The sequence below is a fragment of the Alosa sapidissima genome, chromosome 21 (assembly GCF_018492685.1).
Source record: "Alosa sapidissima isolate fAloSap1 chromosome 21, fAloSap1.pri, whole genome shotgun sequence".
NCBI lineage: Eukaryota > Metazoa > Chordata > Actinopteri > Clupeiformes > Clupeidae > Alosa > Alosa sapidissima.
Window position 1 is genome coordinate 25091731 of NC_055977.1, and position 24521 is coordinate 25116251.

Below are 24521 nucleotides of genomic sequence, written 5' to 3' on the forward strand. Positions count from 1 at the left end.
AAAGGGTTCTCTAATGTTTTCTTAGTTAGCCTTTTAAAATAATATCAGAGTAGTAAACAGAGTGTACCTTTGGAACAGTGGATGAATGGTGGCTGATAATGGGCATCTGTATACTTGTATATTGCATTCAAGATCTGCCATTTCTTTCTACAACAGTCATTTACAACATTAGTGATGATAACAAGGACATTTCTAAGTCACTCCAAACTTTTGAACAATAGTGTATATTTATTTTTATTTGTTTGTAATTTCTGCCTCTTACCAAGCGTCCCTGTCTATCAGGAAGTCAAAAGTTGGTTGAGGCGGTGCTGCGGCGCCCTCTAGTGTCAGACAGGGACCCCCGCATATCCAGATGGAAGCAGTCGCTTTCAATCAGTACAATCGCCTGCCTGATGAGAGGGAGAGAGATCGCAGCACAGTAATGAGGGTTTGGACCCTATACGTGTTAATTGGAATCACTTTACCACAGAATCTCACAGCAATTCTTGCCTGCACACTTAGATACTCGACGGGAGAACATTAACCTATTTCAACTTTGCCTTATTTTTAAAAGGGTGCAAATTTAGACGATATGATACACACTTCCTCAGTTTGCAGAGTTTGCTTCACAATTGATGTTTATTTTATTTTATTTCGGAGCCCTTAAAGTATAGCCAAATTACTAACCCTAGGAAATTACAAAATGTAACGTTAGCCTATTAATTATATATTTCCCACAAAACGTATGGAATTAATGGTTTGAAGAACGTCGATAGAATGCCAGCAACCACCACCCCACCCAACCCTGCACTGAACGTCTTGATGACACACCCCTTTGGCACGTTCCTCCTCTGGCCTCTCCCAAGGAAAAACAATTAACAACAGCTAGCTGGATAACAATACTGCCGAAAAACATCTGCCTTTAGGCGGATGATGAGGACAGCGGGTGTGTTCCTCCCGTTCCTATTTGACTCAAACACAGAGCGCCTGATGAGGCGGGAGACATCCAGCTGAATGCTGTCCTGCTGCGCGCGCGCCCAGCCTGGCTGGCTAGCTTCCGTTGGCACCCGGACGCGGCCATCAACACAGACGAGAGCCCAAATGTCGGTGCAGTCATACTGCTTGGGCGCGTTCCCTCGTCGTCTTGGAAATTTGGCGCGTCTGGTCCCCCCGGGGAAGGGAGGTGAAGGCTCGGCATGGCCAGCGCACATGTGACGCCTCCGACACCGGTCTGTGAGCGCAGATACGGGCCCACTACTACACTCCTCCGTCGCACACTCCCTCCCTTACTCCCCCATCCAGCCTGTAGGCCCTGATGAATGCATTTGTTTTGTAATCACGAATTACCATCGGGTGGGTGGGTAGGGATGATGTGGAGGGATGAACGCAGTGCTATAGGAAAGGTGAGAGAAAGGTGGGAGGGTGGAGGCAAGGTGGGTAGACTCCTGCTTCATCCTCATCTCATGGTTTGCAAGGATGGGTAGAAGCATATACCTACACCGTAACTTTAAGTGATAACACTTTTTTATACAATGAAAACTACCCCCTAGCGGTGGTTCATATAGGTCTATGCAATATTATTTAGGCTACATTTCTCTTTTCTCATTCACTTTATCATAATAATTACATAAACGCATACTCCAAGAGCTGGTAATTATGGGCTGCCTGCATTACAGTTTGTAGCGTATGCCACTGCATCTGGGGAAGTTGTCTGGGTTAAAGCATCACCTCTAAATGAGAGTAAAGATATGAAGAGACTGCACAGGTATTAGTGCAATTCAGGCCTCCTGTTTGTTCTGTCTAACATGTCTTACCATGATCATCCCTTTCTTCCCTCCTCTACCTCCGTCTCCTCCTTCTACCACTTCTCCTTCGACTACACTTTGATCAGTACTGAAACGTCTGCACTCTCATCCTCTTGTAATAGTACTGATTGATTTAGTATAGATTTCTACCTAAGGTCTCTTCTGCACAGTAGCTTGAATGAAATGTGTCAGATAAAAGTGTAATTGTACGTAAATGTTAATGTAATTTTTCTGCCCCACTGCCACATAATTTGACAAATAGGCCTAGTTAATATAATACTTATATTATTAGTTAAACTTCAATTGACTTGTACAAAATATTTGTCAATTATTTAAATGCGTAGCAAACTAAAAACATAGTGCCTGGTGTTTACATAAATTAAACAGATTGCAGAGAGGATTCCAGCAAGCTCCGGTGCCTGTCTAGTCTCCTCTACTCACTCAGATTTTCAGAATAGGCTGATATCGCCACCCCGTGGTTAGTTTGAGCAACGCAATTATGCAAACTTTGGTAACGGGGAGCAGTTAGACGAAATACCCACATGGATGGATGGACGGAGATGATGATAATGGTGATGAGGAGAAAGAGAAAGGAAAAGGAGGAGTATTTATGTAAAAGGATTTGCTAACAATAGAGGTATAATTGTATGTCTGTCTTCCTGCATGCCTAGACTACTATTTCAAGAGCAAAACAAAAAATGCATGCTAGAGTCGATATGCATTTTAAGGACAGAAAGATGTCATGGGATTTTACAAAAGGCATCAGTTCCGTATCTAAACATTGTAGGTCTACACCATAGGCCTGCCCTATTGCCATTACTCACAGTAAAGAGAAACATAGCCTACCTGAAACTGGTCCTAAAAAGATGATGGCCCACAGTCTCAAAGGTAGCCAGATGATCCAGATGACAGGCTATGTGCCATGTTGGGAAATTGGCGTAGAGGTTATAGAAACCTCATGAACCTCACATGCTAACATGACATATACAACAGACGTACGATAAATTGTGGAGATAGACTAGCCTACGCGTTTTTGTCCAACGCGACTGGTCGGAAGCATTCATGCAAACTTTGCTAGAAGCAACTGATATTCAGACTAAATGCATTTTGAGTAAATGGGCCAATGCAGAGTAAATATATTTGTATAGGCTAATGTTAGTAATTTCTAGATCTATAATATTACCACAAAGGTGGGCTGTCGCTTAATCAAGCTCTTGAGGAATGCCTATAGCTGTAAACAAAGCTATTAAAACTAGTATGTGGTTAAAATGTAAAGTAATGTGGTACCTAACCTAAGTGTTAATCCAAAGTAACAGAACAGGCTACCCTGGTGCTTGCAGACCTAACACAGTCTAACTAGAGTCCCCAGCTTTCAGCTGACGCGAATTAAACCGTTGGACACCGGTAATGCAGTCGGTGATTTGGAGCCTAGGTTACTGTAATACATTAATCACCTTCTCACGCACTGCCTGACTATTTGACAAGTTGACCCAGCATCACCTTTAGAAGCCGGTCTGCCCCTCCCTCGTGCTCCGCCTCCACGGGAACCGAGCGCTTTTGTGACACTTGTTCGACCGAACTGCAAAGCGGAGGCGGGCCCGTGACTGCGCTCAGGGACACGCCCGCTTGTGACATCGGCATAGTTTGTGTGGTGCACTGTATCTGGTCGCTTACCAGTGGATCCGTGTGGACAACCCTATAGCGAGTTTGGAGGAACAACTTTACTCATTCACTCAGTCTATCAGCTTATTTGTCCCATTTTATGCCAGACGGTAGAACCTTCAGCGCCATTTGATATGCTACTGAAATAACCTGGAACGCTGAAGTAAGAGGTATTTCGGTGCTCCATAGCTGCACTTCTCTTTATGCAGAACATGGTTATTTACTACACGCTATAGATATCTCCGACTAGTGTAGTGGACACAGTTTGAGTCATTTGGCCACGAACGAGGAGTAGGCTATTTCTAATGACGAGCGCGAATAGCCTATGGAGGCAAGATACATTTTTTTTTTAGACAAGCGTAAGCTGGATTGCACTCGCATTCGATAGCATTGCTTGTCAGGATATGCGAAACAATTTCAGTTGCAATAAAATTGTTTTGTGTTCCCCATACTGGAACACTGTAATATTTTCTCTGTTTTATTAATCAACCCATTGTGATGGTCGCCCGATGTACATGTTTGATACGCCGCCGTAGGATTCAAATCCGTCTTTGGTGCTGTTCTGAAGTCCATTCGATATCATTTAAAAATGGTCCATTCAGGACTGGACACTGCTAATGTAAAGCATGCATTATGTTTTTGTAGCTAGGATGTCCTAAGGCTACATGAAGTGAAATAGGCTATGACAGCACTGCATCTTAGAAAACTTGACAGGGTGGCTATTTGTGGTATTCATGATCATGACAATTGCCTGGCTCACTATTTTCACACCTGCGACTGTGGGGGCACGTGTAGTTCTTTACGTCATTAGGCTTGGTGTCAGACAATTTCGTCACTGGGCTCTGCTTCAGTTGACAGACTGAAGCAGTCTATTTTAGCCTACTACATTTAAAGAACGCCAATGCTGTTTTAAGAACACACAGTTTGCAATTGATAGAATAGGCTTTATGTGTTATTTATAGTTTGCAGCTGCAAAAAGTTATGACCCATATGCCTGGTCTTCGATCACGTTTATCTGTTTATTAAGGCTTACACCATAAGGTTTATTTAATCAGCAGGACAACCTCATTCTCAGGTTAGAATAGACCATGCTTAACCTAACGATGACTTTATATGTGACCACATTGCCCTAAAATGGCACAGATGCATGAACACACACACCACACCACACATGTACAACTCATGTAAGACACACACACACACACACTTACACACATACACACTTACACACACACACACACACACACACACACACACACACACACCACACACTTGTTGTACTGTATTTGTTAAGTTTTTTACTTTGCTACACTAACGACAGCCCTAGCAGCCATAAAATGACAAGAAATTAAGTTACTGATGAAATCAAATACGAATTGAGCGGATGCCTGGCTAGATTGAGCCGAGATATGTCCTTGCTTTGTCCAAGCTCAGTTTGATTTTCTGGTAATGGATTGCCTGTGCCTCGGTGATGTCTTTGAGCACACCTGATGAATACATAGTAGTTGCCTCTGACTGGACATGATATAAAGCAATATAAAATAAAGTGGAAATGCATTACCGTGCTGTTTCTCTTCAGGCATAAGATGTATTCCTTACACAGAGAGGTTCTAGAGAGGTTTGATTTCTCTGTGTCATATTTAAGAGATGCTCTTGATTTCTCTGTGTCATATTTAGGAGATTTTTGGAGAGATTCTGAGCTATGTCTATGTTTCTACGACATATTGACATGTCCAGACACTGTTGCCATAAACCACAGATATACACAGTTTGTAAATAATCTGTACAAGTATTTCCAATTTTGTTTATGAGTATTTCTCTCTGTGTGAATCTATTGACTTATGTGTTTGTATTTGTGTGTTAGTGTGTGTGTGTGTGTGTGTGTGATCATACAGAGAGGGGCTTATTTGAGTCTGACCAGGGCTTATTTGATTATTTGAGTCTGACCGGCCCACAACTGTATACATATTGTTTATTACAATACATACAGTACATGTATGCATTATGAACAGACCCTCTCATGTGCTTATGTGACTGATCTTCCTTTACTCATATGTCCTCTAACTCTCTTTCTCTCTTTTCGTCACTCTCTCTTCACCTCCTGCTGCGGTCTCTCTGCATCACTCTCTCTCTTTTTTCTGTCCCTTCACCTCCTGCTGCTGTCTCTCTGCATCTGTCCATCTCTTATTTATCTCCATTCCTATACTCTATCTCTCTCCCCCCCTCTCTCTCTTCCCCCTCTTCATACCTCTGTCTCCTTCTCTTCCTCTGTCACCCTTTCTTTTCCCCTCTCTGTATCCTCTCTTCCTGTCTTTATCTCTCTCTCTCTTTCTCTCTTGCTCTCTCTCTCCCTCTTCCTTCTCTCTCTCTATCAGCAGTAAAGGGGAAGATGGAGCTGGAGGTTGAGAGTGGTGTGCAGCAGCAGCAGCCTAAGTCTCCCCCACCACTGCCTCTCTCTCCCTCACGGACAGGACAGTCCACCCAGCCCCAGCCCCAGCCCCAGCCCCAGGACCAGGACCAGGGCCAGCCTCAGATTCAGCCTTCTTCATCCCAGTCCCAGTCTCAGTCTCAGAGCCAGACACTGACACAGGCACAGGCACAGACGCAGACACAGGCACAGACACAGGCACAGACGCAGGCACAGACGCAGGGGCACGTCCAGCCCCAGAGCCTCACCGCTCACAGCCAGCCAGCGGAGCCGTCGGACCACAGCCAGACAGAGGGCGGCGCCAGCAAGCCCGCCGACAGCCTCGGCCTCACCAAGGACGCGCCGTTGACACTCGTCCACCGAGACGACAGAAAAGTAAGCCCACCCTCCCCCTCTTCCCTTGCACCCCCCCCCCCCCCCACACACACACACACACACATCCTCCTGGCTCTGCATTGGCCAACCCCTCACCCCTCCCTGCTCTCCTCTCCTTTCCAGACTAATGCTGTCTGGCTGGTGCCGCTGCGCATATGAATTTGGAAAGCTGTGATGCGATTGGCTGTGTGAGCTGATAGCAGTGTGATTGCGTGCATGGATGTGGGCCGGATACAGGCCGGTTGTGGGACTGAATTGGGTCTGATGTGGCCGTTTGCAATGAAATGGTCAGGGTTTGTGCATTTGGTCATTGGCATGCATGTGACAATTGAACATCTCAGGTGATTCATGGAGGTATATTTTGACTGTTTGGCCTTCATTTCTTGAGTATCTTGAGAATAATATGATTTGACTTTTTTACATTTGACATCTGGATTATATTATAGATTTATACATTGCATATTACATTAGCAATGCATGTTTGTATTCACATGCAAGGGTTATGCATACTGAAGTGGTACACATGTGCACACACACACACACACACACCACACACACATCCACAGACACATCAATAACAACAGCCTCATATTGTTTTTAATGGCTAGGCAGAAGTGAAGCATCCAGGAGGTTTAACAGCATTTGGAAGGGAATGTATTGTGAAAAGATTTGAAAGATTTGAACGATTGAGGAAACCATGTATTGTAGCATGGCTTAAATGAGTTTTTAGATCTCTCCAATCAAAACTGTCAGTGATCATTAGTGGTCACAAGTGAAAATTCTTGTTTTACAAGTGAAACTGAATGACACTGCATTGCTTCCGCTCAGGGGTTCTTTTCTAGAAAAGCTAACCACCATGGGACAAAGCAAGTTTCGCCCCAACAATGACCTACTTACAACTGTTTCTAGAAAGCATTGTTGTTAGGTTGAAAATAGCAAGGTCCGTCATTCAAAACACAGTTTATTGTTGATGTCATGGTATAAGTTGAGGGTTAAAAAATGAGCTACATCATATACATTGTAATTATTGAGAATGCTCAACCCACTTATAATGAATGGAAGGAAATGTTTCTGTCTGCTCAGTCGCAGGCGTGAATGAGTGGATGTGTCTAACCACCATCACAATCTCCGTGGTTACAGCCCTGCACTCAAGATGAATGGATAGATGGACTATTGCATTTAAAACGTTGACAACCGCAAATTTCCATGATGAATGACACTTCAACGACTGTTCTCGATCTGTCGTTCCAACCACCAAACTTTCCAACCATATTTGCGACTGATCAATGGAACTATCCTTTCTAGATACACCAAATCAATAAATAATGGTTGTAGTTACCAAGATTGCGACGGAGGTTAGCCAACAATCCTTTCTAGAAACACACCCCTGGATGGTTTGAAGGCTGCTTTTTGAATAGCATTCTCTGTGATTCATGTGATAAATGAAGGAACAGTGGGTCGGTTTGGTTGGTTGGTTCTGGTGATCTCGCTGTCCAGGTTTTTGTTTTAAAATCACTGCTTCTTTGGTTTCTGGCTAGAGAGCATTCTGGGCCTCCACTGGTCCTGTCCTGGGATGGATGTCGCTGGATGGATGTCACGGTCTTTACAGCAGTATGTCAGTCTCTGTCTCGCCCCCTATCTCGCTCTCGCTCTCTCTCTCTCACACACAAACACACACACACACACACACACACTCTCTGTCTCTCGCTCTGTCTCCCACACACGTGCACACACACATGCACTCTCTTTCTCTCTCTCTTTGTCTTTCACATATTCACACACCCTCTCTCTCTTTCACACACTCACATTCTATCTCTGTCTCTCTCTCTCTCTCTGTCTCTCTCTGTCTCTGTCTCTCTCTCTCACTCTCATTCTCTCTCGCGCCCCTCTGTCATGCTCAAGCACACACACACACACACACACACACACACACACACACACACACACACTCATACCTGTGTGAGTCAGTGTGGTGTGGTGTGGTGTGCGTGGCAGACAGGGCAATTTATAGTTGTGGGCCCGGGGCTCTGTGCCTCTTGAACTTGGCATCGCTGCATTGATTAGACCAGTAAGTGTATTCATCAAACTGTCATTGGCGGGAACCGGCCATTGGTGGCCACTTGTTAAATCGTTTCGGCTGCTTTACACACCACGCCTGTTGATTAGTGATAAATGATCCTGGACAGCAGGGGTGGAGAGTGCATGGAGGAGGCAGTTCTAACCGGTTATAACGTTTATAGTATAGCCTGCATTGCTTTCATTATGATATGACTATTACATGAAGGACCACAATATAGCAGAGTTTGAAATCTTTTCACACTTTTGAAATGGACAAGCAAAATATGGAGAGATTAGTCATGCGTAGAACTTCCTGAGTGTGTGTCAATAACTGTTATGTATGTTATTAAGTTATCAGTTGCTGAGTCAAGATTTTGGGTGTGTGGTTCAGAAGCTATTCATGTTACCTTGAAAAATCCTTAAAAATCCTAAATTGTGATTTTTGTGTCATATTATGCCTAAAATGTCTGATGCCATTTGTATCAAATGTCTAAGATGTCTGAAATATGTATGTTTGTATGTGCCATCCTGTGACCATGTACGATGAAAACGTAGGAAACTGTGAAAAAGAATTTCCCTAAGGGGACAACTAATAAACTAACTAACTAACTAACTTAATAAGTTGACATCATAACATTGCAAACTTAACACATCTTCTCATTGGTTGGTTTCATCTTTGGAGCTCATATTTTTTCCTAGATGTCGGCTCAAATGATTATACTGTATCAATGGGCCTGTGAAGTGCATGTATGAATGTCTCCTATCAGGGGATTAAAGGTCCACAACTTCCCCTCGATGTCTGAAAGCCAATCTTGTAATATTCTGAGTGTCCCTGAGTCAGTGTCTTCCGTTTGGGGGTGTGGGGGAGGTGGTGGTGGGGTATCCAGTGTTACTCATGTGCCCAGAGGTGCGTTCAAATTCCGTGAACGGAGGAGAACGTTGTTTGTATGAACAGATGAATTTGAACGATTGGTAACTCTCTATCCATGTTCGCGGAGAACTACATCCTCAAACTGCTTGCGAGTGTTTGTGGCAAATGTTTGTGGAAAAAGGCAAACGGAAAATGATTTGCAAACGTTTGTGAACGTTCACCTATGTTTGCGAATATGAACGCACCTCAGGACACCCCACCCCACTCTTGTGTCACAACAGCTGAGTAACCATGGGCCTGCTAAGTTCAAATCTCCAGACTGAGTCTGCACTTTTCTTTTCCCCTCCTCTAACTATGTCCCATTTTCAGGAACACACACACACACACACACACACACACACACACACACACACACACCTCTCCCTACAGACATCATTTGTTTTGTATATGCATGCTTTTTCCCCTCTTTTGTGCATATGTGTGCTCTTTATTGTCTTTTCGCAGGCAGTGTAATGAAAAGTGAGAGACAAAAAAGCAGGGACAGAAAGAGAGAGAAGTAAGGGAACGCAAAAAAAGAGAAAGTTTAGCGTATTTTTTTCATTAAGCGTGATTAGTTTGGGAATAGGTTCCTGGCGCGTTATTGTTAAGGATCTTTTCTCTCAGGAAGATGAATGGGGAATGTAATTTGGGGTGTAATCCCACAGATTGAACTCATTCACGCTACGACTTAATGTGCTGCACACACATCCCACAGAATAAGCTGCACTGTGATGGAAGATGTGTGTGGAATTATAGTTTTTCAACAATATGGGGCTAAGTGGACAGGGTTTTATAGCCTGCCAAATAAAATTAATCTGTTTTCCCTACTTAGATAGATTTATGTTCCATGTGGGATTTTATAGTCTGCTATTTTGTACTGTCATGGATAAAAATGCATCTTTTCTACAGAACCTAGATAGGTCTTTGTGCTATGTTGGCTTTTTAAATTGAGTTTAGGTATTTGAGTTCCAAACTAGAAGTCATGTCGTAAACATCCATTTTTGCAAAAGCTCTCTTGGGTCGCTAGCTTTTGTCCTCTGACAGAAACTGCGCAGTGGAGGGAAGGTGTTTTATTTGCCGTGTGTCGCCGTAACTGTGAATGTCCCCATCTTGCTCTTCAGTGGGTGAACAGATTGGCTCTTGAGATAGTCTGATCAAATTTGACTGCTCTCTGCCATCTAGCTTTAGTGCAGGAAATCTAGCCCATCCGCTCTCAATGTTGCAGTGAGAAGGCTTTCTCTCGATTGTTTCTGTTCCTTATCTGTTTTAACAGCTAGGGAGTTGGCACAGATGTGAGATAGGTAGTATTATCTAACTACATTAACGCTTAGCCAATTGTGGGCTCGGTGTAGTCCGGCTATTAGCCTATAGCCACATGTATGTACAGTGTTACACACTTTTATACTCTGAACTAGGGCTGGGCGATATATCGGTATTACGACTACGACCGATATATTTTTGAAAACGATATGTAATTGAGACAATATCGTAATACCGGTATTATGTAAATAATGGGCCATTTTATCAAAGCCACTTGCTCTTCTGTGTTCAGACCATTCAGATAGCCGCAGCTCTGCTCAACTGCGCCCCTGCGTGTGCACGTTCTCCCTCGCAGCACTACAAACTTTCAAACATGACGGACACTGAGTCAGATTTTGTTTACCTTGATCAGAGGTTGGTGCTGATGCCTATTCCGTCGGCACATCAACGGCTAGACCGAGAATTCTCGTTGTGAAATCAAAATTCCACTGGAGCTCCAAGCGGTTTTGTACACACAGATTTAAGTTACAACACTGTTTACAGCTCTGTTTACACTGTTTACAGCCCCATTCAATCGTGCATAGGGATTTTTCTTACGAACCGGAACATGCAAAAATGAACGCATACAAAACGACGGTAGCGTCTATCACACTTTTGATGAGTGACTCAGTTACGTTGTTTAAGTAGCCTAATTGTTTAAAACTATTTTTGTTGTTGATAGCAACATGTCTAGGCCAACATTTGCTTGTCATCTAGGCCCTATCAAATCCTTACGGGTAAAAAAACTGCATTGTGTGACAAAACTGCAGTTTTTTTTTATATTTTTGTGCCCAAAATATTGCATTGTGCAGTACAATGTAGGCTTGCGTTGTCAGTCAGGGTCAACTTTTGGTCTTTTGTTATTTGCACAGCTTTATCAGAGTAACTGTAGCCTATGCCTATTGTAGGCCTATGTTATTGTTTACACTTTTTTGCACAGCTGTGTTAGAGCAGTCTGAAATCATTATAATTAAAGCTGGTTGAGTGAATATGAAACACTTAGCTCTTTCTGTTTAAAATATCGAAAAAAAAATATCCAAAATATATTGGGATCTCAGTTTTGGTCCATATCGCCCAGCCCTACTCCTTGTGCAGTTAAATATTTACAAACAGGTATGTGCTGTGTAGCCTACTTTTTTCTTATTTGCACAGCTCTATCTGTATGCCAATTGGTTTATTATATTGGCTTTTAACGGTAGCCTATGTTTTGTGTTACCTTTATTGTAAAGCTGTAGGCCTGTGTTGCCAATCAGGGTCGACCGAATATTGTTATTTGCACAGCCCTCAGAGCAACTGTATGCCTATTGGTATATGTTATTGTTTACACCTTTTTGCACAGCTCTGTTAGAGCAGTCTGAAATTAATATAATTAAAACCAGCTGTGTTGTCATAATTGTTGTGTTGAGTGAATATATGAAGCACTTCGCTCTTTCTGTTTGAAATATCAATATCGTATCGATATCGTATATCGCCAATCAGCCCCAAAATATCGGGATATCAGTTTTGGTCCATATCGCCCAGCCCTACTCTGAACTCATCAAACCCCCCTCCCTTCAATACTCCTCTCTAACGTTTAGTTCCCTTTACATTAGCCACTATGCTACCACTGCCCCTAGTTCTCTGGAATTGCAATGTATCTGGCTTTTGTTACACTTAGCTGCAATGTCCATAGGCAATAATGTTACCCTGTAACAATGGCTATGAAGGCTATGCAATATAAATTGTAGGACAGTTTCCTCTTGTTGTCCCTTGTTAGGTCCCACTCCATGTTGGTTTTAGCCAGAGGATAAACAATAAGTCTGAAAAAAAAAGACAAGCAAAGTGTGGTGGCATTTTATCATGAGTCACTGGAAACAGTGATGTTCCCATCGAGCCGTCTCTCTGTGGGCCTCTCAGGCAGACAGCTCCAGAGGCAACGCCTTAGGCCAAGAAGCCTGTGTATGTGTGTGTGTGTTTGTGTGTGTGTGTTTGTGTGTGCGTGCGTGTTCGTGCGTTTGTGTTCTCGGAAGGCACCACGTCTCCATGGTGATCGAAGAAGTCTGGGACCACGCGCTCCGTTGTGCATTTAAAACGCTTAGAGGTGACAAGGCCTCGGCCTGAAGGAATGTCATCTGCCAGCGCAGAGACTCAAAACCTCTCACTCACTCTGTATGAGCGCCCTACAGAACGAGCGATCAATTTTTCCACCAGTGTGGTGACAATAGAAAGTTATGAGCGATCTGTCACCAAAAAAGACTTTAATAAGTCCATGTTTGACATGATCTCTGGTTTAAAATATGGGTGAAATCTCTAGATACAAAAGAATGAGACCATGCAAAGTGTTCACAGGCCGTTCTTAGAGTTCTTAAACATTAAGAACATTAAACATCTTAAACATTAAATATAAACGTTTTTATATTGGTGTAGTCCAAAGTTTCATAGGGGTTTATAGTCGTCGACTAGTCGACTATTAAAATCACTAGTCGGTGCTATAGGCAGCAGTCAACTAGTCGTCAACAAAATGGCTAAATGGGCTGGACATTCCTATATATGGAAGTACTTTACCGGAAATGATACCTGTTCCAAAGTTAAATGTAAATTGTGTACATTAAGAACAGATCTGCCGTGGATAACCATTGAAGGATGAAACAGCTGTTGCCAAAAGCACTGCAATGGTACATAACAACTACACAGTAACAATTATTATGAAAAACTTTAGTATTATGTAAAATCAGTATTATGAAATGCCTATTGGGCTGCAAAACGGTCAGTTAGTAGACATGCAGTATTATGGTCAGTGTGACCTGAGTATCACACTAAACTAAAGCCTAAAGAACACCATACACCTGGAACTGACATCACTCACAGACCAACACAGTCCCCGGAAGTACTGGACATACACTTAAAATGGCATTGTAATGTTGAATATACCAAGCATACATTAGCCTCAAACAGCAAAAGAGAGTAATCTACTACTGCTCTCTCTTCTCCTCTCCTCTCATTTCTTCTCTTCTCTTCTCTCCTCTTCTCTTCTCTTCTCATTTCCTCTCCTCTCAAGTGTCTGCTAAATCTCTGCTGCTCTGCTGGATGAGGAATGTTGTTTTTGTTGTTGTCCTGTTTGTGTTTTGAGCAGTATGCAGTCAGACACAGCTGTCTCCCTGCAGCACACATTAACATGCTACCCAGGGGCCATTTGATTAGTACCCCCCCACACCACACACACACACCTCTAGCTCAGCACTGCCTAATTGCATCGATCTCCCAGGAAGCACCTCCTGCTAAACTTGATCAGTGTGTCCCCCACCCCTTCCACCCCCCATTACTCACACACACACACACACACACACAGTTCCCAGACACAGCTTCTGCCTCACAGCCAGGTTATAGATTGGCCCTTGGGTGCTGGGGCAGGTGGCCCTGCAGTCCCAGCAGCTCTGGAACATGCCAAACTGCCACTAATGGTTGAATCATCTCTGACTTGCAACCCTCTCTCTCTCTCCGTTTGTCCTCTCTTCCTCATACTCCAGGATCCTGCTTCTGTGCACGTGTACAGTGAAGCCCGCGGCAGCCATTACTGTAAGCCTGTACTGTAGTAGGACATTAGTGCTCTCAAATTCAGCAATATGGCAAGAGCAAGGGAGGCGTTTTTAACAGATATCGCCAAGGCTGTGATTCATGAGGCTTAATGCCGCAGGAAATCACAGCCATGGTGAAATCTGTTACCAACACCACAATCACAAGTGGCATAGTGCTTTTACACAACATTTCTACTACAAAATAAAGTTTAAAGTCCCTGTAAACCAGAAATAAATATGTGTTTTGAGTTTGTCACATCATAGACAGAGTGTCATTGTCCACTGAATGAATGAAAACATTGACAAAAATGTGAAATGTTAAATTGGAGAGGTACAATACATTCTACACACTGGGTGGGCAGGTCCGCTGACTGCGCTTATTAAGCCACGTCCAATCAGGGAGAAGGTGCTGGCCCACTCCTCTGTCCTACCACAGAGCTCCAACCATTCTCTAAACCAGCTGATTGTAATTAGCGTGACTCTTCAGCCAGATAGATTAGCTAATTAGTTGAAACACCTGTGTTAAATGCACAAATTACATCTTGTGCTAAACTGCTGCAGAAAGCAGATGTTTTTCAATCCTAGTATGGTAGTAGTTTTCTAACCTAGGTGTTTCCAAACAAACCAATCTCCAAATTTGGTTTGGTTTGCACCCAGGGAAGATATGTCTGGAATATGAAAGCTCTCTCAGTTAACATGAACCTTCTCTGTTGTAGCCCACTATTTTTTTGTGAACTAAACCAGCTGACCCTAATTTGTTAAACTCTTCAGCCAGTAAATAAGCTAATTAGTGATATCACCTGTGTTAAGTGGCACAGGCAGAAGTAATGCGTGACACTATCTTTTTGGGGTTAGTCAACTGGCTCACTCAGCTCTTAAAGGAAGGGACAATAATTACATCAGTAAATATGCTCTTTTAGGACCACCCAAAAATCTAAACACTGGAAATTTGGATGTCCTGTTTAATGGTCTAATCTAATGCCAGGATTCATGCCACCTTCATGACACGTTGGATATTCGGAAAGCCTGACCTCCGACTGAGGAAAAATGACTTGAACGGGTCATATTTTATACTTGGGACTCGTGCGGAACTCTTGTGCCCTGAGGTACCCGACTTGACGTCACAATCATGCTCTCCAACCACTGCGGCCTTGCGGCCTTGCAACAACGCAACTACATGTAGAGGCGAACCTCACTCTCATTACAATTAGGCAAGGCTATTTATCACTCAATTAAAACTACAGATAGAAACATTCGCCTACATTTTCGCAGACATTTTCCTTCCTGCTCAACCATAGTAAGCAGTTCTAATAACTTATTTATGCTAAAAAGGATAAAGTCCCTATGCACAGCCTTCTGATTTTCAGGTGCTGGTGATGTGCAACTTACAGTATTTATGCGTTTCCTGTAGACAACACAAAAATGCAGCCATGTTACTGGGGTGATCCATATTTGTTTTCTGAGCTGATCTCAGGAACACACTTTCGTTTGGAGGTCGGGACTTTTAAAGCCAGGTCCTCTGAGTTTATGGTTGTCATGAAGGCAGTACCGGTACCACACAGTTTACGGCCTTTAAGCATGTTTTCAGGAGCAGTTTTCAAGGTGTTTTCAAACAAATGTCGGGTTTTGGTTAACAGAGACTTTAAAGACATCAAATAGCTTTTTCTATCATTTATTTAGATTTTTGGTCATTCATCCTTCCCAAAATTGTCCCAATCTTATTCTTCGCATCTCCTGTTGACTAGCAATGCAAAGTTCAGCGAGGCTTTATACTTATGTACTGTACACAATCATTTGTATAGCCTATGCCACATTCTAAATTGAACAGTTGCCATGCTCCGTTTGCACTGAAAAGCAACCCTACACATTTTCTCACTCAATAACTGTCAAATGTGACGTTATGAAATTGCTGCTCTCTCGGTTTGACTGAATGGAGTGTTCACGTTGGACAATTCATTGCAAATTGAAGAATAGCGGTGATTGGTCTGAGTCTGAGATATCGTTGGGATGGAATGCCTGTCATAGTCAGAAATGAATAAGTAGTTTGACCGGATGTAACTGTTGTATAATGTAAAGAATGCTTACTGTACATAATGTTGATATAGTGTATGTCCTGACTGGGGATATAAGCAGCACCTAAGGCCAAGAGGAGAGACACCTTTGACATCACCGAAAAACCTTAATGTGACTGAATGGCAAATGTTGCTAGCGTTTATGCTAGTAGTCATGGTGGCTAATCACAAAGGGGTCACTTAGGGTCAGACAGTGCACTGTTCTTGACCGCAGGCAGCCTGGCCTTTGTCCTCAGCACTTACAACTCTGGCAGTCATTATCCCCCCACGTCTTGCCTAGGCATGAAACAGGATTAAGCCTGCCAAGGGCTGCACACTCAACACAGACGCAAGCAGAGAACGAAAGCGAGACCAAGAGCGGAGACAGGACGTCCATATCACATTTCTATCCCTGCCGACACCACCACCCCACTCTCTCTCTCTCTCTCTCTCTCTCTCTCTCTCTCTCTCTATCTATCTTACCCTTTCTCTCTCTCTTTCTCCCTGTCTATGTCTCCTCTCTCTCTCTCTCTCTCTCTCTATCTATCTTACCCTTTCTCTCTCTCTTTCTCTCTCTCTCTCTCTCTCTCTCTCTCTGCACCCTCTGCTCTTCCTCCATGCCCCATGCCCTGTGCTTGCAGAGACGGCATGCTATCTGATCTCTCTCTCTCTCTCTCGCTCTCTCTCTCTCTCTCTCTCTCTCCGGGCGTATGGGCAGAGGAGGAAGCTGAGGCGAGCGTAGTGCATCCTCCTCCTCCCCCTCCTCCTCCCCCCTCGTGGGTTCTCCCGAGCAGAGCGAAGAGCAGAGAGCGGTGAGGCCCGGCGAAGTGTCCATAAGAGGGTTAGGTTAGGAGGACCCGTGCTGCTGGCTCACACTCCCCTGCTCCTCTGATCAGCTGTATTAGGGGCGGATAACAATTACAGAGGCAGCCACGGCACTCAGCTCAGCATATCCCAGCTCAGCTCAGCATAGCCCAGCCCAGCCCAGCGCAGTGCAAGAGTAGGAGACTCATCTTGTGTATTAGCCTCTAATATGGGTGAGTGTGCCGGCCACTCCACGACTAATAGGATTGAGTGGCCCCCTGCGAGTGTGTGTGTTTGTGTGTGTGTGTGTGTGCATGTGCGTGCGTGTATGTGTGCGTGCGTGCGTGCGTGCGTGCGTGCGCGTGACACTGATGAGCTGAGGCCCTTTGATGGAAAGCATGAGGAGTTATGTAATGGGATATCCAGGATCAAACTGCAGTGCGGTTAGCGCAGAGATGTCCTCCACACTCGCCTCGCTTCTCTCACTGACTGCGCTCACATGCACTTCAGTATCCTGGTTAGAAGGCTTATCCCCTTTTTGGCCATATTCAGGATATGCTGTCTATTAGCCTGGTCCATTAATATCCCTACATGATGAATACTACCAACAATAATGTTCTATTAGCACAGCTGTGTACGTTTGCATGACAAATCGGGATAAGGTGTATAAATGGAACGGTTTCTGAGTACTCCTCCTACTGTAGCATAACCGAGTTCTTCAAAACCGGGATAAGGGCTTATCTGTGCTTCTGAAATCGGGATATGATGTGCAAATGCAAAACTGGGATACTTTAAAATCCCAATCATAACTGGGCTGCTGAAGTACATGTAAACACAGTCGTTGTCCTCTCATCCTCTCATCCTCTCATCCTCCACCCTTCCTTTCTCCCCATTTCTTTTTTCTTTTTCTTGCGTGTCCCTTTTGCTCCATTTAATCTGCAGTTGCTGCAGTGTTGTTCTCTCCTGTGGATACCTTTGGACAATGAAACCCAAGATATCAGAGGCAAGATATGAGTGCCCACTACTGGAATTACACACACACACACACACACACACTCTCTCTCTCTCTCTCTCTCTCTCTTTCTCTCAGACACCCCCACACACATGGTCCCGTGAACATACTTACACACACACACACACACACACACACACACACTCTCACGCACGCTGCCCTGCACACCCCGAAGAGTGGACCTGATTAGCCACTGTCACAACACATTTAGCCTTCATCTGTTACACCCGAGCGTCCCGGCTAAAGGTTGCTTCCCGACGCAGCCCGCAGTCGTTCCCTCCCGATAGCGCCCTAGCGCTCGCGCTAATGGTGAGCAATGGAGGAGGCCGTGTGGCCTCCAGCCTTGTCCAGCCCACTGACTCCTGCCCTGAAATAGCCTGCCTGTCAGCTCTCCTCGTTAGGGTCAAAGGAGAAGATGAAGGAGGAGAAGCCATGAGTGGAAGTAGCATAAATAGAGAGAGAAAAACAAAACACGGAGCATCAAGGAGTGCACTTATGCTCACTGGCACGGACGTATGGATCAATAAAACATACAGCCACGACAGCTGTAAAACCTGATCAGATGATGCAGGACAGATGCATGTCCAATCCCACTCAGATGCATAGCTACAAACACAAACACACACACACACACACACACTAGGGGTGTAACGGTACACAGAAGTCACGGTTCGGTTCATACCTCGGTTCGGACATCACGGTTCGGTACGAGTTCGGTACAATGGAGGGAAAAGCAAAACAAAAATGCAGAATGCATTTTTTTTATTGTGCATGTCTCAGGCTGTACCACCTAGTGTCATACAGTCTCTTCCCTGAGCTATCTGCAACAGCCTGAAGTGTGTAAGATGTAGGCTAAACAGTACAATAACGGCTCCCACACACAGCTGCGTTCCGTCAACGCATTCCAGTGGGTGTTCCCGACGGTAGCTATGCAAATGACTTGAAGTAAAACCGTAATGTGATTGGTTGGTGCCGTCCGTAGATTGGCTTGATTGGCCGGTGCCGTCTGTCGGTGCAGCAACAGCTGAACTCCTCAACGCGAGCAGCGGGAGAAACGCGACGCGACGGACCCACAATTCAGTTCGGCAATGGATCACGTGAGCCCATTTAAAGTGAATGGGATACGTCTCCAGCAACGCGATGCACGCAGCTGTGTGTGGGAGCCGTAAGTACCCAGACTCGTGTAACTTGTAAACAAAATAAGACAATCAGCTATAAAACTGAAAATAGGCCTACAGCATCTCTTATTTCTGAAAGTGCAAATTAGATAGAATAGAATAATAATTTTTAAAAATCCACTTAAGCAAGACCTTCAACATCTGTGTTTAGTTGTATATGGAAGGGTCTACAATTTGCCTCAATATATTTCAGTGTGTGTACAGTAATAATCTAGTCTACTAACTGTGAAAATATCACACTATTTTGCCTTCTTTTAAAAAACGAAATTGCTCCTTTCATTTCATAAACAGACTACAACTAGAAGTCACGTGACTTTGCCCTTCGACGTTAACTCACCGTAGCATGGTTTGTTTATTAGCCTGGTTAGCGTTGACACTTTCTGTTACTGTCCATGCACTTAACACTACCAGCTCCTCATGTGAGAAGTTACAAGTTACCCCAACATAAAGGTAATTACCAAGCGATTTACATAGCTTTCTGTCATTACGAAATCGTTTAAGTTAAGCCATAGGTTTTGGCCCTATTTGTATGTGTATTCCAGCTCTGTATAAAATAACAGACAGAAAGACTGTTTCACACATGCTGAATCGCACACACACACACACACACACGCATACATACAAGCACACATTACACACACACACACACAATCACACACTCATCTAAACAGAGTCAGCTCTGTATAAAATAAAGACAAACACATGCTAAATCAGATACATGCACACATTGTAATGCTTTTATTTGGACCATGTATGTGTGTGTGTCTGTGTGTGTTTGTGAAGGTTTGCTGCACATATCACATAACTTTGACGCAAGTGTGCGCGCATCATCCTGTTACATCTCTTTCATCCAAGCGGTGCAATTAATCCTCCGCAGCAACCCCATGGGTATGCGTTGCGTTCCCCTCGTTTCCTCACACACACCAAGCAGGTGGGGAGCTCCACTGTAGAGAGACCAAATTGGCCCGCCCGAGCGCGTGGCACGCACCGAACATATCGCACTTTAACGCACATCTGCTGGGCTCTGAGCGTGCTCAGAGGGAGTGTAATCCATCTGATATATGTGGTGTGGCGCAAAGCCCTCCGCTGCACCGATGTGCCGAGCGTGATAAACGTGTAACATATGGGAGGGCTTGTGTGTGTGTGTGTGTGTGTGTGTGTGTGTGTGTGTGTGTGTGTGTGTGTGTGTGTGTATTTATTGTGGTTGGAGACAACATATCCCTGTGTATCTGCACATGCCATGATGAATGAAGTATTCATTGTATGTGTGTTTCAGGAAACTGGGGTCATTTGAATGCTAATGTTGCCTCAGGAAGGATGTATGAAAGAACCTAACAAGTATTTGTGGGTGCTTTTGTTTTTTGCGTGTGTGTATATTGTGTTCAGGAAAGTTTGAGTTTAGTTGTGTGTATGTGGATTAGTGTGTGCGTGTGTGTGTGTGTGTGTGTGTTTGTGTGTGTTTGTGTGTGTTTGTGTGTATGTGGATTGTGGGTTCCGGTGCATATATTTGTGTGTGTGTGTGTGTGTGTGTGTGTGTGTGAATGACAGTATGTGAGTGTGTGTGCTTTTACCTTAAAGTGCTGCTCCTCCAACCTCCCGTTGCAGTCTAGTTGAAATGTCCAGTCACGTGCGGAGGCAGCACTGGAGACTGAGTGTCCACTAGCGCCTGTTAAGTGGAAATTGGCAAGAACCCCAAACAAATGTGTGCGATTGTACACCCTTGAACTCTTCACTTACAATCCTCAATGGCCCGCTTAGCCGCACAGAGGAAAGAAAAAGCTTACAACTTACTGCCTTCATTGATAAAGCGAAGGTAGAACCGTCTCATTGCAAACTGTCTCATTGTACTGCTGCAGTGTGGCTTTAGGGGGTCAGTTTATTTGAAGGGGTTGGCCTGTACAGTAGGTAGTCCTTTTTATGCAAAGCAGAGAGAAGAAATTATGTTTACACAGGTAAGTCTAATGACTTACTGTTCCTTGCTAAACCCCAGGAATGCATAGACATTGTCCTTATTTTATTTTATTTTTAGAGATTGTTAGCTTTTGTTTAGATAGGTGTGGAGAGACATAAGACAACTTGGATAGATCATTGGGAATAAAAGCAGACTCAAGTCTTCTCATTAGGAGTAGAAGTGGACTCAAGTCTTCTTATTGGGAGTAGAAGCAGACTCAAGTGTTCTCATTGGGAGTAGAAGTGAACTCAAGTTCCCCACTGAACTTGGCCACTTGAGCTTGAACTTGGTAACAGATACTCCTGCTTGAGGCACATCCTGCAGCTATTTCCTGATTTGTTGTGCTGCCTAGTGATACTTTGATTGCTATGAAATAGATACCATCCAGTGCTCTGGTCACCTCATGATGCCATTTTATGCAACTTTAAAAAAATGATTCAATATTGACCACATGTGTCGTGCTTGCCCTTGGATTGAGTGCCTTTGTGCCCCATGCTGATTTCTGTTTCTGTATTTAACATGTCAATTTAACTTTACTAGAGACAGGGTGATACAGACTTAAAGCTACATCGCAATGTTTCATTAAAATTTTCTGTGATGAAGTCACATCACATAAACTTAAATAAGTTCATTTACACGTTACTCATAACATGACGTCACATCATATCAATTACTACACCATGGGCAATGCAATATGTCATTTTTCTGGTATGTCACGGATGATGTGATATGACACCTCCCTACTCCTTAGTGTGTCAGCCTTCTAAAGTCCTGTAACTCCAGGAAGTGTGTTTGTTTGTGTTTGTTTGTGTGTTTTTTTCCACCTGACTGACCTCCTAATGGCACAGATGTAGAGCGGCTAGTTATCAGTGGCTCACCCTCACATCAAAAACCCAGAGCTCTCTGTCGAATAAGCACCTGCTGCTGCTGGCCGGCCGTACCCATCAATCCCACCGTGCTGACTCAGACATTACACTTGACTGGGTTTGACCTCTGCGTTCTTTTCAAACCAAAGTAACTTTCCTGAACTAAAAAACAACAATATGCTTGGCAAAAGCATCAACGTTTTTGAAGGTATCTAAAAAGGTACAGTATGTAGTACAGGATCACGGTTTGATATACAGTGTATTGATTATATTGAATGTGTGAAAGTGTTGCTCACTTTTACTATAGCATCAGATAAACACTTAATAAATACTTCAATGTTTAGGTTTAATGTTTTGAGTTAACACATGTGGTAAATTAATACACTTCAATGTAGAGATGTAGGGCTCTATCTTGCACTCCAGCGCAATTGACTTTGTATACTCGCACTTTTGTCTTTCCTATTTTGCAGTCAGCGCATATTGGAATTTTCCCTCCACAGGTACATGTGCGCCCACGGGGTCTTTTCAGCGAAAAAAGGGGACGTGTTCCGGCGCAAACGGTCCCTTTTGATATTTTGCAGTTTCAGAAAACAATTCCGCCACAGACCAGGAACCTTCTGGTCTAAAGTCAGTGGTGCAAATTCAGATGCTATTTTGAGGGCGCATGCATGGCCACAGGTCTGCAGGAATGAATGCTCTGCACACCGATCTACAGACACCCTGTGCACAGATGGAAACATTCAAAACCTTGATAATATTTGTCCGTTTCTTGGTTTTGTTCGTGCATTGGTCAACTAAAAATTTAGTAGCCTATATAGTACATCTACATGCAATATCTTACAACATCAACGCCTAATTACGACCTATTAATTTGGACAACTTTATACAGACCTATAAAGGCTAAAGTTACCTTTAGTTTTGTTCCAATTTACCGTTGTGTATGGCTTTAAACATCGTGTGCGCTTTAAAATCAGCCTATAAGCATTATTCCAGCTGCGCTAAGGTTTTGACAAGCACCACAATTTTGCCTACCTTGTTGTAGCCCATCTGAAATAACTCCAAGCTTTGCTATGTTCCCTCCATCCTTTTGGAAAGTTAGGTCAACTTGGAAACTGTTTCTCGTTGTTGAGTTGCCCGTTGATAAGGTACAGCCGTAGCTTACACCTGCAGGAGCGCTTGCTTGGGCGCCTGTGTTGCGCAATGCACTTGGCTCCTCTCATCTATACGACGCAGTTCCCATTTCTCCAAACCATACATAATTACAAGGACAAATATTGCTACACGAGGGAAATCAGTGTGGTGTCCGATGTGAAAAAATAGGTATAAATCTAGCTTACACATTTTCACGAATGATGACATGGGCAGCCGTGGCCTACTGGTTAGCACTTCGGACCTGTACCCCGACCAGTAGACACGGCTGAAGTGCCCTTGAGCAAGGCACCTAACCCCTCACTGCTCCCCGAGCGCCGCTGTTGATGCAGGCAGCTCACTGCGCCAGGATTAGTGTGTGCTTCACCTCACTGTGTGTACACTGTGTGCTGTGTCTGTTTCACTAATTCACGGATTGGGATAAATGCAGAGACCAAATTTCCCTCACGGGATCAAAAGAGTATATATACTATACTATACTACTATTAAGTCCACTAATATTTCCTAATTTATGTAATACTATACTATACTACTATTACATAAATTAGGAAATATTAGTGGACTTAATGAGACGTGATGTTGAACTGCATGCCGATGCCATTTAACCCAAATGCCCCAACAGCAGCACGGGAGAGCAGAGCTTATATGACAGATCTGCATTGTCTGTAGTGAGGTAATGTTAGATTACATTGCAAAAATATCACCATGCATTCACCTCGTGAGAGTGATCCCAAAACATCGGAAAGTGACATTGCTGTATTACATTTTGTCAAGAGGAAAAATCAATTGCAAACTGTTCCCAACTGACTATAGCGCTGTGAACCGTTCCTGGCTGCGCCTGGCAAATCCGCCATCATAATAGCAATCCGCTATGGAACAAGCGTGCCTGTTGTTAAAGGGAATGTGAGATGACGCTCTGATTGGTTTATTCCACGTTGCGCCCAAACCACACCCATGAGTAATGTAGCTACTACAGACCACCCCATTTTAGATTTGCGTCGGGCACAACAGTCATTATCCCGCCGGTAAAAAAGAAACAGCGCCCAAGATCTTTCATAAAGCGATTTGCGCAAAGTCAATTGCGCTAGAGTGCAAGATAGAGCCCGTAGAGGGGATATGAATACATAGACCAGGGGAGTCCTAAGAAAGCCCTACTGGCCTTAGCTTTTCCTCTCTCCTCCCTCCCCATCCCAGGGCGAACACACACACACACACACACACACACTTTCTCTCTCTCACACATTAGCACACACATTAGCACTACACTCTGCTGGGCTGCTGGAGAGGGAGAAGGCAAGGCCAGAAGAGGAGTCCGGTGTCTGTGCACTACATCAGGTTAAAAGGTTAAAAGAATCACAGTGATGTGTATTTTCCGAGGTGGATACAGAAAAGAGTTCCACGTTGTGCGATTAAAAAAAAGGCCGTCGGCAATAATATAGT

At 43.9% G+C, this 24521-nt stretch overlaps 1 protein-coding gene across 1 annotated transcript in view; it reads left to right on the top strand.

The window, feature by feature from the left end:
- Positions 1-3503: 3503 nt before the first annotated feature.
- The window catches only part of LOC121696181 (pinin-like), a 95969-nt gene continuing 74951 nt past the window's right edge, over positions 3504-24521 (top strand). Inside the window, exons 1-2 of the mRNA XM_042077525.1 lie at positions 3504-3616; positions 5822-6249. Coding sequence (XP_041933459.1) covers positions 5836-6249 — 414 coding nt within the window. The 5' untranslated portion in view covers positions 3504-3616; positions 5822-5835. The remainder of the gene's footprint in view (positions 3617-5821; positions 6250-24521) is intronic.